Raw genomic sequence first — 12,032 nt, 5'->3', positions numbered from 1 at the left:
AAAATGTTATCATCTGTGATGGAGATTGCCCAGGCAGGGGTACAGACATGGGCAAGTGATGAAGTGACGGTGAAGTGAGGATATACTGTATACGGCTTGCTGGGCACCTGTGAGTCTTCATGCTGTTGTTAATGAATGCTGCATTTGTCCTCTATTTTGTGCTAACAGTACTATGGGCTCACAATGTGCTGAACACCAGATAGTTTAACAGTGTGCATTTCAGAGGAGTGTGCTCACTGTTTTAAACTGACTCTGCTTTGGCATTGGTTATGGTTGTAAAATGAGTTTATCATCAGCTGACGAATAAACATTTTTAATTAAAATGTAAATTACAGGGATCTTTTTTTTCTGGTTATGGAAAACTACTATTTATTTTTTGTGCATAAAATACAGTACTTCCCCAGGAAGAGAGTCTGCCCCCCTGTGTCTGCTACGTTTGCCCAGTGTGCTTTCTCTGGTAGCACTCTTTGATAATACTGATACTGTGAGTTAGGCTCCTCGGTTCGATTTTGGCAGGTGGTGTCTGTCTGTGTGGAGTTTGTGTGGGTTATTTCAGGGTGTCCTAGTTTCCTCCTAAAGGCATATGGTGTCACTTTGTTTTGATGTTCTAATTTGTCCCTTTCTTCTTGGCTCTATGATGGACTGGCTTCCTGTCCAATATGACAACACAGTGTTGATGCAATTTGTGCTTATGTGCAATTATCTGTGCAATCTGTGTTTATGGGACAGACTGGTTTTCCACAACCCATATTGGGATAAGCACCTTTCTGCTCTAGGATGAATGGGAAAAGAATTGGTTAGTGTTTTCCCCTAACAGCTATGAAAGATTTTGTATTATTGCTGAATGTGCATTCCAATACACTTGTTGTATATGGCAAATAAAAAAATCTTCAATCTTGAATGTGTACTCACTGTGAGGGTTAGAAATTTCTTAACAAAATCTGGACTTCCAGCTCCCCTTTTAATTTCATGTATGTACACATCTTAGCGCTAGCTTTAAAACCCCATACCACACCCAGGGCTACAGTCACTGACCTGATCTACTACAGATGTGGCTTTTAAAGAAGGCAGCCTAGGCACCCTCTTAGCAACTTCACCGCAGAGTGTATTGGAAATCATGATCCAGTCAGCACAGACACCCTTTATTGCATCAGTGCATTATCCTGCTCTGCCCCTCAGCCTGCTTTTAACACTAATCTTCAGAGTGGTGAAATGGAAACAAATCTCATTATCCTCCGGATGATTTCTGAAGTACTCTTGGTAAAAAAAAAATCTTAATAACATTAAGGTCTTTCTGTAGATCGTCACCTTTGCTATTTTATCCTCATTGCATTATAGATTTACACCCTTCATATCTGTAGAAAAAAACATAAACCATTTACAAAATTTGCTGTACTCTCCACACTTTTCTACCATAATGCTTCTCAACCCAAGTGCTTTTTTTTGCACATTTAACTACATATTCCTGTTATTTGTGCACTTGAGAAATCTTTTTTTCCATAGTCTGCGAGTAAGGATTAATTTTTTAGCATTAGGTTTCATTGTGTTACTCTATGTAGGGTGACATCTGTTTTGATTTCTGTCAATCCCTGAATAAGGCATCGTAACTGAGTAAACCACTTTAATTTGATGCTTCGGAGCAACAAAGTGAACATATTTTGAAATCTGTGTGCATTGAGGTTCCTAACAGTATTTGTTCTTAATCTTAATAAATCTGACTGTGATCCCATCTTGATAGTGACGATTCTTATAATTGTTTAGTTGTAGACTGTCACCTGTATACCATGTGATTTGATGTACTTATTTCTGTTTATTTTAAATTTGACTACTGTATATCTACAGTATTCTCTCACTTTAATAATCTTCAAATTGTCCTGCTCCATATTCTGGTTATTCATACAAATGAGGACACTTGGTTGATTCATGTGGTAGTAATTTGTTTAATGTCTGCTGCAGACTTTTGTGTAAAATGTTTCTGAAGTCTGCTTAAGCATACACTCATTTATTCAACAAATACAGAAGATTTAACCTATTAGTATCCTTTTTAAAAACATTGACATTCCAAAGCCAAAAGTTAATAGTAACAATGATATTAATAGCAGTAGAATGTACTTTGCATTAAACCATCCAATGGTCATCTTGAATGTTTTCTTAAGCTTTTCAGATATATTCATTTTAAGAATGTTCATCTCCTTTCATTGATGGCTTAGATAAGGGAGAAGACTGAACAGCTGCTGATTGGTTAAATTTTGCAACCTACTCTGGGTAGATTCTGTTCTAGTGCTGGACATTTTAAAAGGATTCTGCAGTTATCGGGTTACCTGGAAGGAGACATTACACCTAGAGCCTAGACAAGCCCAAAATACCTTTTGAGAAATGCTTCTGTTTCCTCATGTACAGCTGGGTATGTTTGTTTCACAGTGCCACTTAACTGTAAAAGGTCTGTTTACAGGACTGCATGGTTTCTGGTGTCATTCAGTTCCTCCTAACAAGCTTGTGTGTTATGTGACATCAGGCACTTGCAGTGTTCAGTCACTCTGATGTGTAGTTGTCATATTAGCTGAGGCATTGTTTTCTTGTGTTAAAGATGTGCTGCACAGATAGAAGTTGATCTTTACTTCCCCTGTCCTTTGGACTGTTTTTTATTGACCCCTTGAATGTTGCTTAAGTGTTTGGGTGTCAGAATCCTGAGAGCTTCTAATCGGGCTTAAGGCTAAAGTGGTACAGTATATCTTATAGGAAGCACATCGCTTAGAAAAGATACTTTGTTGTCTGCAACTGTGGAAAAATCCCATAAAAGTAAATCACTTAAGTCACATAAAATCACACACAGGTGCATAAAATCATCACAGCAGTACGTGACAGATAAGAAAATAAATTGGAAGCTTGGGGGGATAAATTTAATTATCTTCATTAAACATTAAAAATTTTATCGGTCTTCGCAGTGTAACCCAACCTCTGATCAATGTGTGTTTCCAGATTTTTGAAACTCTCCACAACCTTTACAGACTGACCATTAAGTACTGTTGGCTGAAAGAACTATACAAGTTGGGCATTTACAAATGTGCTGTTTTATAGCCATATGTGGCGAAGGCCCTAGTAATCATAAGGTAAATAAATACAAAACAATTTATTTAATCAAAATCCTTAAAGGTCCACCTAAGGAGGGTTGTATAGGCATAAGTGGCTGTACAGGGGTCAAGGTGTGCTTCCAATTACTTTAGTGTCTCAGCCTCAGCCAAAGAAGACTTTGAGCATGCAGTAGATTGAAGAACCTTTCTGTCCGGTAAGATCAATACAGGGATGAACTCAGAGTTAGTCTGAAAATCTCCATTGCTCCACCTCACTTTTAAACTGTTACATTCAATCGATCAGTGTATGTCTCGATGAAGTCTGTTGAATTTCATGCTTTATAAAGCTTTATTAAAAGTAGTAGTATTGTAGTTTCTGATTTGAGCTTGAGCATACACATATAAAAAAAAGTCTAAGTTGACTGACTTTGCATGTTACATATTCTTTTTTGTTGAATTAAGTTAATAATTTCATACATTATATCTGTAGTATATTTTTGTTAAAAAGTGTGTTTAACAGGGTAGATAGCTCTTATTATAATCAAATACTGCCATCTAGTGAAATGTAATGAAATAGGTCTTGTTTTATGGAAAATGGTGTGAGTGTTGGTTTCTTTTTCATTTATAATACCATTAAAGTTTGTGTTTCTGGGTGGCCTGGTTGTGCTGTGGTTAGCATGGCTGCTTCACAGTGCTGGGACTGTGGGTTCAGTTCTGACCTGGGTAGTGGGTAGGTTAATTAACTGGCTTCTGGAAAAATTAGCCCCAGTGCGAGTGTGTACACGGCTGGCGTATGCTGCTTTATGCCTGTTGCTTGCCAGGATAGGCTCTGGCTCTCCTGTGACCCTGTATTGGATAAAACGGTTAGAAAATGGATGGAAGGATAATACTTATTTTCCGTTTACTCAAAACTGTGTTTGTAACTTGACACCTGTATCTTTTGGGTGTGTAAATTGTTGGCTCTATATTAATTAAATATTTGCAAATCCTTGTCCCAAAGTTGTTTTATTGAAAAATATTAATAGCGTAACCTCATCTCTACTGTATGTAACACCTAGTTCATGAGTCTGATCTTCTGAACTGACCTGTTCCCTCCTGAAATTCTGCTGAGTTTGTGACCTGTCCAGTTTCTTCTTTGCCCCCTGTGAACCTATCCTCTGACTAATGCTGATCTGCTGACCTGTGTTTCATGGACTGTCAGGTCAGTAAGATGTATCTGAGACGCAAAAAAAGTTTCTAGACTGTGAGATGTGGAGTGTCGGCTCATTTCCCACGAGTTCTGTCTAAAGGTAATATACTGTAGCTGGCTTGATTGAATAAGTTTTTTAAAAATAATTTGTGCTATTTTTACTGATAATAAAGTGGTTAATAAGATTAATAATGATTTATAAGATTGTAATGATGTTTTGTGGGTCTCAGAAACAAATCTAAAATTAAATATAGCTGTGTTTGGTTACTATGTTTTCTACATTTTACACTACAGTGATTGTGTTGTAGGTTTAAGTCGACCTAAGAGGGAAAAAAAACCTCTGCTTGTAATGAGTACTTACCAGTCATTACAAAAAAGGTGTGGTACTTCAAGTATCACACCAAACCTGTTTCACAGGACTTCAGATTTTTGTATACCTCTTTCTTCACACGGAATGTTGAGTGTAAATTGTGAAGCTGGGCTGCTTCTTTGTGTGCTGTAGGTACTTGGTTTGTGCTCAATAGAAATAACAACTCCCAGTCAGATATTATGTCCTATTTCACCTGAACTTAATTCTTGTTGTTCAGGTTTAAAAAAATTCAGATCTTCTTTTAATAAAATTAACCATGTAAATATATACCATGCATACAGCTTATATATTCCATCAGGTTATACTACTATACAGTAGGTGATACAGGAGTTACAGTATTATTATTCTGTTGAATTAATCTGTGAATACGTAGACACCTGAGGAAGACATCAGCTAATTTCAGTTTCATTATTAAAAAAAAAACCTTGCCTAAAAACCGCCACTTAATATGCTGCTTTTGTGTTGCCCAACAACCACATTGACTTGCTTTTTACATCTGTTTCATAAAACTAATACTGTGTAGTGCAGTGTAGTTCACACGTGCACAAAGGCAACCTGGAATGAGCTTACTTGATATGTTCAGATTTCTTTAGCCATTGCTGTTATTTGTTGCATTTATTAGAACGGTTGTTCGAGAACATTAGTTGATTAATAGATCAATAAATCTGTTTTTTTGTGATAGTGGTCTAAAAGAGGCCATCTTACATTTTCATAAACACCAGGAATTAGTGAACGTATTTGATCCTTACTGTACACTTTAAAAATGATTGCACAGACACTGTATAATAATTATAGTAAAATAAGCAATTATAATTTGTGGCTCTGAAGCTGGAGGTCTTCTGGGCTTGTTCTTTAACCACTTTTGTAAGCAAAGCAGTTGGTTTTAGAGAAGACTGCAGTATGTTCACCACATTACCTGATGTGCTAAAAAAAGTTCACACACTCAGACGTAGTTGGAATACAGCAAGTCATGGTAGCACTTGTAAACCATGTAGTTTCACCACTCAAGTAGATTAGCAAAATCAATGTCCAGTTCAGACAATGATCTGTAAACTAACTCTGATGCAACTGTCAATTGTAGTTCAGTTTAGCTACTTTTGGTGGAATTTTGTGCACTTTAGTTTGAAACGTGAAGCTTTTTTGTGCAATCTGAAGCAATCTTTGCAGGTCTCATTCCCAAATTATGTCAGAATACCAGTATTCGCTTCCATACATCTAAACGTTTTTTCACAGGAATGATCAGAAGCATTTTGAATTGAGACTTGAAAGTTGTGGAAATGTCATATTTGTGGCCAGTTTGCTCATTTTTCCAGTGAAGTCATCGAACAGTGTGCTTTTGGCTTGTGTTGCAACAAAAGCTGGATCTTTGTCTGAAAACCTCAGCCGTGCTTTTAAATTGAGAGTTCTGTTACCTCTAAGCAGGGTTTATATATCCCTTAATTTTGTCTGTTGTCCCATTCAGCTTGAGTCTCTTTTCTGTTGTTGCTGGTGACTCGCTTTTAGTAGCCTTAATTGTGATTTTCCAATGTGAGGGAACAATCTGTTCAAGCTTTTTATTCTCCTAACTCTGTGTTTTGCAGAGATCTAATATTTTGGGCTGTGTTTGAGATGACATGCAGTTTTACAGCAATGTGTAAGGAATTGTCTGAAAGTAGTTTGCAAAGCTTTCTTGAATGCTAGATGCATGTTGCATGACTGTGTGCTCTTTTTTGAAGCACCCCAGATTTCTCAGTGAAGCTGTCCAGTGTAGTTTATTTCTTAGCCAATACAGTACATGGAGCTGGACATGCTGCTAATTTTACTTTGCTTTGGCAAAGTACAGTACTTATAACTCATCAGTGTTGCTGGAAACTAAATGCACTGACCTTGTATGAAACTACAGCTGAGATTGCTGTTCATTGACTTGTAACCCTCCTTCAAATCTGTAATCTGTAATATTTTACATGATCTGTTTTATGTAACCAGGACATCATTTCTCAAATGTTCAAAACAATCCCTGCTCAAATCCTTAGTTTATTAATCAGATCTATTAATCTCTGACTTGGAATAGCCCCAAAATTTACATATAACACTCAGAAATAAAAGGAGGTTGTGTATTTTATTAACCAAATGCTAAGGCCAGTATTACAAAACAGTATTTTGTGCTATTCATCTTTTTCTTTGCATTTGGAATTCCCTTTTAAAAAACCCCCATTGCTGTAAGTATTCATTTTATTGATCAATGATAATAATATTCCACTTTTACCTTATGAACCAAATTCCAACAGACTTAAGGAATAATATTTTCAGATGATAATGAGTTTTATTATTGGCTTATTAATGTCTTAACCTTATTATCAGATAACATCGAGCATATATTTAGGTCACATTCATTATGCATTTAAATAAACAAGGCAATAATGTGTTACATTCAATCAATTAATAATTTCTGACAGTTGTCTAATAAACAAGTAAAGGTTTATTCCGTGCTGAAAACAGAAAGTAAATGAATCGCACACCTGAAGAAGGCTCCACAGCTGAAACGTTGTGTTTCTTTTCTTCTCTTTTCAGTATGGAATAAACCTTTACTTGTTCCTTTGTAGCCTACGCATGCTGACACAGATACGTACTTGAACTATGTTGTCTAATAAACTAATTGTATTATTTTTGTTTTTTGTCTTTCAGTTTCAACAGGTACTTACCACCTTCCGCCAGCGGAGGACAGCAATGCTGGGTTTGCCATCTCTGTACAGTATGGCCCCATTCAAGGCAGTGGAGGGGAGTCTTCTCAGCAATCAGTGGCTCTGGAGCATGATACACAAACTTCCCAATCACTAACTGCCATCCTGGGAAATGAGTGTCGAGATGGCAATTTGAATTTGAACACAAACTCAGAAGAAACATGCAGACCTGCCAAAGTAATCTCAGCCATGATCCACTTAAATGGATCTAGTGCAGATCGACTGAGCGTGGCTCATCAGGGTCGAGAGCTGCAGCCGGAGGTCGAACAGGGTAAAGAAATGGAAACGTCCAGATTAGAAAACCCTGGAGAAGGGCTTTCAGCCACCAGTCTGATTGCTGCACCCCAAAGTGAGGTACTGACAAAGGATACAGTTTCTGTGTGCTCAGCAGCAGTGGAAGCACATTCTACAAGTGCCGAAGTAAGAGGAGACAACAAGAATGCTCTTACCAGCCAAGGAAAACTGTTAGACATGTTACCTCCAGCTGAATTAATATTTGGATGCGAGGCTCCGGTACCCACAGGAGCACAGCCCGACGAAGGAGCTGTGAGAGGAGCAGAGACTGAGAGGGGGGCGGCTGCCGCCGAGGACGCAGTGGGGCTCCTGGAGCCTTTGGACGAGTCCAGCAAAATACTTGCCGAGATCCCCGAGATTTTAGCCGCATTTTTGGATGGGGCGCAGGCCAAGGAAAAGCCGCCTAAGAAAATCCGGTTTATGGAACACAAGGCAGAAACTCCGGAAGGCCCAGAAAAAGTCGGAGTGGCCTTAAGCGGGACCTTGGAAGTCGAGGGAAGGAGAGAGAGGGGTCAGGGAGGGGAGCGGCCGTCCTGTGTTGTGAAGGCGAACGGGTCAGCGGAGGCTTATCGGAAAACCTACGGCTCAGAGGAAGGGTCCCCTGTTCCTGTGCTGGGCACGGTGGAGGATGAGGTGTTTGGGATTGTTCCCGAAGTGTGTATAGAGAGCCCTGAGAGTGAGATGGCATCTGTGATAGGCCCAGCAAGGTAAAAACTGTCCCTCGTTTTAAATTTGTCTCAGTTTGTTATGAAAATGCAAACTAGTTTGGTAAAGTAACATTTTCCAAGCTGTGGGGGCTATGGTGGTAAAGTGTGCAAGGACTGTGGAGAAGAAGATCTTCTGCTCAGGGGATTAAATCATAGTGAGAAAAAAACCTCTGTCTGAAGACCTTGATACCCTCAAACCTTAGTATTATTCCGTAGCCTAATATACACTGTACTGTATGCCAGTCGAAAAGATGAGAAAGAGAAGGTATGGCTGTGCTTTGTGTGTACACTAGCTGGAACATCTGTTTTTCAGTATCTTATGTATCTGTTGTGATACATTGGTATGATTTATAAATTAACCAGCTAATTTCTAAATTCTCCTGCTAATCAGTCAGATTGTAAATAAACTGCTTAATGTGTAAAATTGGCCAACTGGTGAGACAATGTACAGTATAACTTAATATAAAATGCCTAATCTGTAAATCAGTCTGTAAACAAACAGCAGGTGGTCCTTAAATTTGAAAGGCACTCATCTCCACCACTGTTTGAGGTGGAACTGATACTCGGTATGTGGTACTGATGAATATGAAGAGTCTCATTAGACCAATTAGTATACACTATTCGTGCCCATTGACTCATTTACTTACCATACTGTAAGTCTTTTTACATTTCCCTGTATTGCCAAATTAACAAAATATTTATTTATCAGGTGGTTTTATCCAAGGTGCTACTGGATAAATAAATAAACCACAATATGTTGGTGATTTCTCTGAATTTTTTTTCTTATATTTTTTGTACATTTTCTGTTTTCGTGCCATTAGGGTCCTTAGATTAAAAATATAAAAACCTTTCCCTTATAGTTTTAATTATTTTCAATAGATTATTCTCTTTTTTACACAAATATGCTTAAAAAATGTGATAAATGTGGCTAGAAGTTCAATATTCATTTAATTTTTGAAAGTGACAGCTTAGAGCAAGCTGAGGAACAAAATGTAATGTGAATCTCATACTTGTGATGGCTGTTACGTCCTTTAATTTACTTTATTGTGCACCATAATTTCTGTAGGTCTCCAGAATATTCCTTATGTGCTAAGAGGCAAAGCTATTGCACTCACATATTTTAATCACTTTTAATGTGATTGGCAATTGTTTTTTTCCACTGCCTTGATAAATTCACTGTAATTCACTGCACTACAATCAAGGTTAACCTACAGAGGTACAAACGTTAACCTGCAGTTTGTATTGCAAATCTCTGTTTTGTATTTGGGAAAAAAATCACTTAAATATTGAACTTCTGAACCTCTGTTAGTAATCATGCAGATTCTGGGCAACGTGTAGGTGTAATACATTTCTAAAACATCTAAAAGCTGGTTTAAACACCCAGCAAATCACAGTTCGTATCACTTCTGTTCTCTTTGTGTAGTCCAAGAAAAAGGTTTGAAGACGCAGATAAATAAAAGATTTGCTCTTAAAGAGGAGGGAACTGAAAATACCATAAAAGTTGAACTTTTTATTACAAAGGATGTATCAAGCTCATGGTACTCCAAAATACCTCACAAGATAACTCTGAGCTTCTTTTTCCCTTTTTGTGCGTAGATGTATGGTTACATACTGTAGGTGCTCGGACATAGAAACAAGGAAAGCGAGGGCTCTCTTATTTCTAACTGAAATTAACTTCAGTTAGCAGCCAGTCCTCACTGAGGAGAGCTAGTCTTTTTTTTTCTAGTCTTTTGAACAGCCCACTGTTTCAGAAAGTCTCCCACAGCTCTTTCTGTGCAGCTCCCCGGACACCACAAGCGAGAGGCCCTTTATATGGGGGACCATGTGCAGAGAGACAATTGAGTAGTTCATCCGTACGAGGAAAATCTTTTGCTCTCATGGAACTATTGCTTTGACAGGTGAAAACGACCATGCTCCGATTTCAGGGGGCAAACACTTTGATAATCGTTACATACTGTAGTTTGACAGAATGAACCACGAAAAGCTGGTAAGGCTAAGAGGGAAAGACATTTTTTCTTTTCACTTAAAATGCAAGCTAAAAAGTTTCAAAGAAAAAAAATCTAAGAAATCGAGCCTAAAATAAAAAAAATTGAAATAAAGTCGATATGTTGTATTTTATTGGTGGCAATGGTGGTTCAGTGATTAGCAGTCGTGCCTCACAGAGCTGGGGCCCTGGGTTCAGTTCCTGGGGTGCTATCCGAATAGTTTGTGTGTTCTTCCTGTTTTTTAGTGGGTTTCTTTTGGCTGCTCTGGTTTCATCCCATTTTCCAAAGACATACAGTGGATCTAAAATGTCTACACACCCTTATTGAAATTGCAGGTTTTTGTGATGTAAAGCCAGAAATCAAGATAAATCATGTCAGATATTTTTCCATCTTTAATGTGACCTTGCAACCAACAAAATTCAAAAGAAAAACAAATAGATAATTATCAGGTAAAATAATTGAAATTACAAAATCTACAACACCCTGGTTGCATAAGTGTGCACCCCCCCCCCCCCCCCCAACTAATACGTTGTGGAAGCACCTTTTGCATTTATTAGAGGCCAGCAGGTTTTGTGCCAAAATATCTTGATATTTGGAGCTAGTCATTATTCCATCTGTCTTGACTAGAGCCCCTGTCCCAGCTGGAGAGAAGCAGCCCCAAAGCATGATGCTGCCACCACCATGCTTCACAGTAGGTATGGTGTTCTTTGGATGATGAGCTGTGTTGTCTTTGTGCCAAACATATCTTTTAGAACTAAAGCCAAAATGTTCAACCTTTGTCTCATCAGACCATAAGACATTTTTCCACATGGTTTGGGGTGATTGAATGTTTTTTTTTGGTAAATTTAGATAGGCTGGGATGGTTTTTTTTGTGAGAAATGGCTTCCGTCTTGCCACCCTACCCCATAGCCCGGACATGTGCAAAATACGGGAGATTGTTGTCACATGCAAGGGGTGACCAGTACCTGCCAGAAATTCCTGCAGCTCCTTTAATGTTGCTGTAGGCCTCTTGGTAGCCTCCCTGATAAGTTTTCTACTTGTCCTGTCATCAACTTTGGGGGGTCGTCCTGATCTTGGCAATGTCCCTGTGGTGCCACATTTTCTCCACTTATTGATGATAGTCTTCACAGTGCTCCATAGTACATCCAGTGCCTTTGATATTCTTTCATACCCCTCTCCTGATCGGTACATTTCAACAATAAGATCCCGTAGATGTTTTGTCAGCTCCTTTGCGGACCATGGCTGTCCCAGTAGGATGCTACCGTGAAAGTTTCAAGGAAATCCTACAGCACCAGCTGATTTTTATTTGAGGTTAATCAGAATCACTTTTATTGATGGCAGGTGTATGCTACTTACCTGTGGACATGATTTTGAATGTGATTGGTTAACTCTGAACACAGCTACAGTACAGCCTCCATTATAAAAGGGTGTGCGCATTTATGCAACCAGGGTGTTGTAGATTTTGTAATTTCAATTATTTTTCCTAATCATTATCTATTTGTTTTTCTCCTGAATTTTGTTGGTTGCAAGGTCACATTTAAGATGGAAAAATGTATGACATGATTTATTTTGATTTCTGGCTTTACATCACAAAACCCTGCAATTTCAATAAGGGTGTGTACCACTGTACTGGTAGGTTAAAGGGGAACTGCAACGCTATTTTCATATTTTGGGGTTGGAAAGAATCAGCATTGAT

The 12,032-nt window shown here is 38.3% G+C and overlaps 1 protein-coding gene across 1 annotated transcript in view; it reads left to right on the top strand.

Moving 5' to 3' along the window:
* The window catches only part of psd3l (pleckstrin and Sec7 domain containing 3, like), a 231,074-nt gene that overhangs the window by 37,651 nt on the left and 181,391 nt on the right, over positions 1-12,032 (top strand). Inside the window, exon 3 of the mRNA XM_088910121.1 lies at positions 7,295-8,351. Coding sequence (XP_088766247.1) covers positions 7,295-8,351 — 1,057 coding nt within the window. The remainder of the gene's footprint in view (positions 1-7,294; positions 8,352-12,032) is intronic.

Source organism: Atractosteus spatula, chromosome 3 (genome assembly GCF_055471065.1).
Source record: "Atractosteus spatula isolate fAtrSpa1 chromosome 3, fAtrSpa1.hap1, whole genome shotgun sequence".
Classification (NCBI taxonomy): Eukaryota; Metazoa; Chordata; class Actinopteri; order Semionotiformes; family Lepisosteidae; genus Atractosteus; species Atractosteus spatula.
This window is presented reverse-complemented; position numbering and strand designations above follow the sequence as displayed.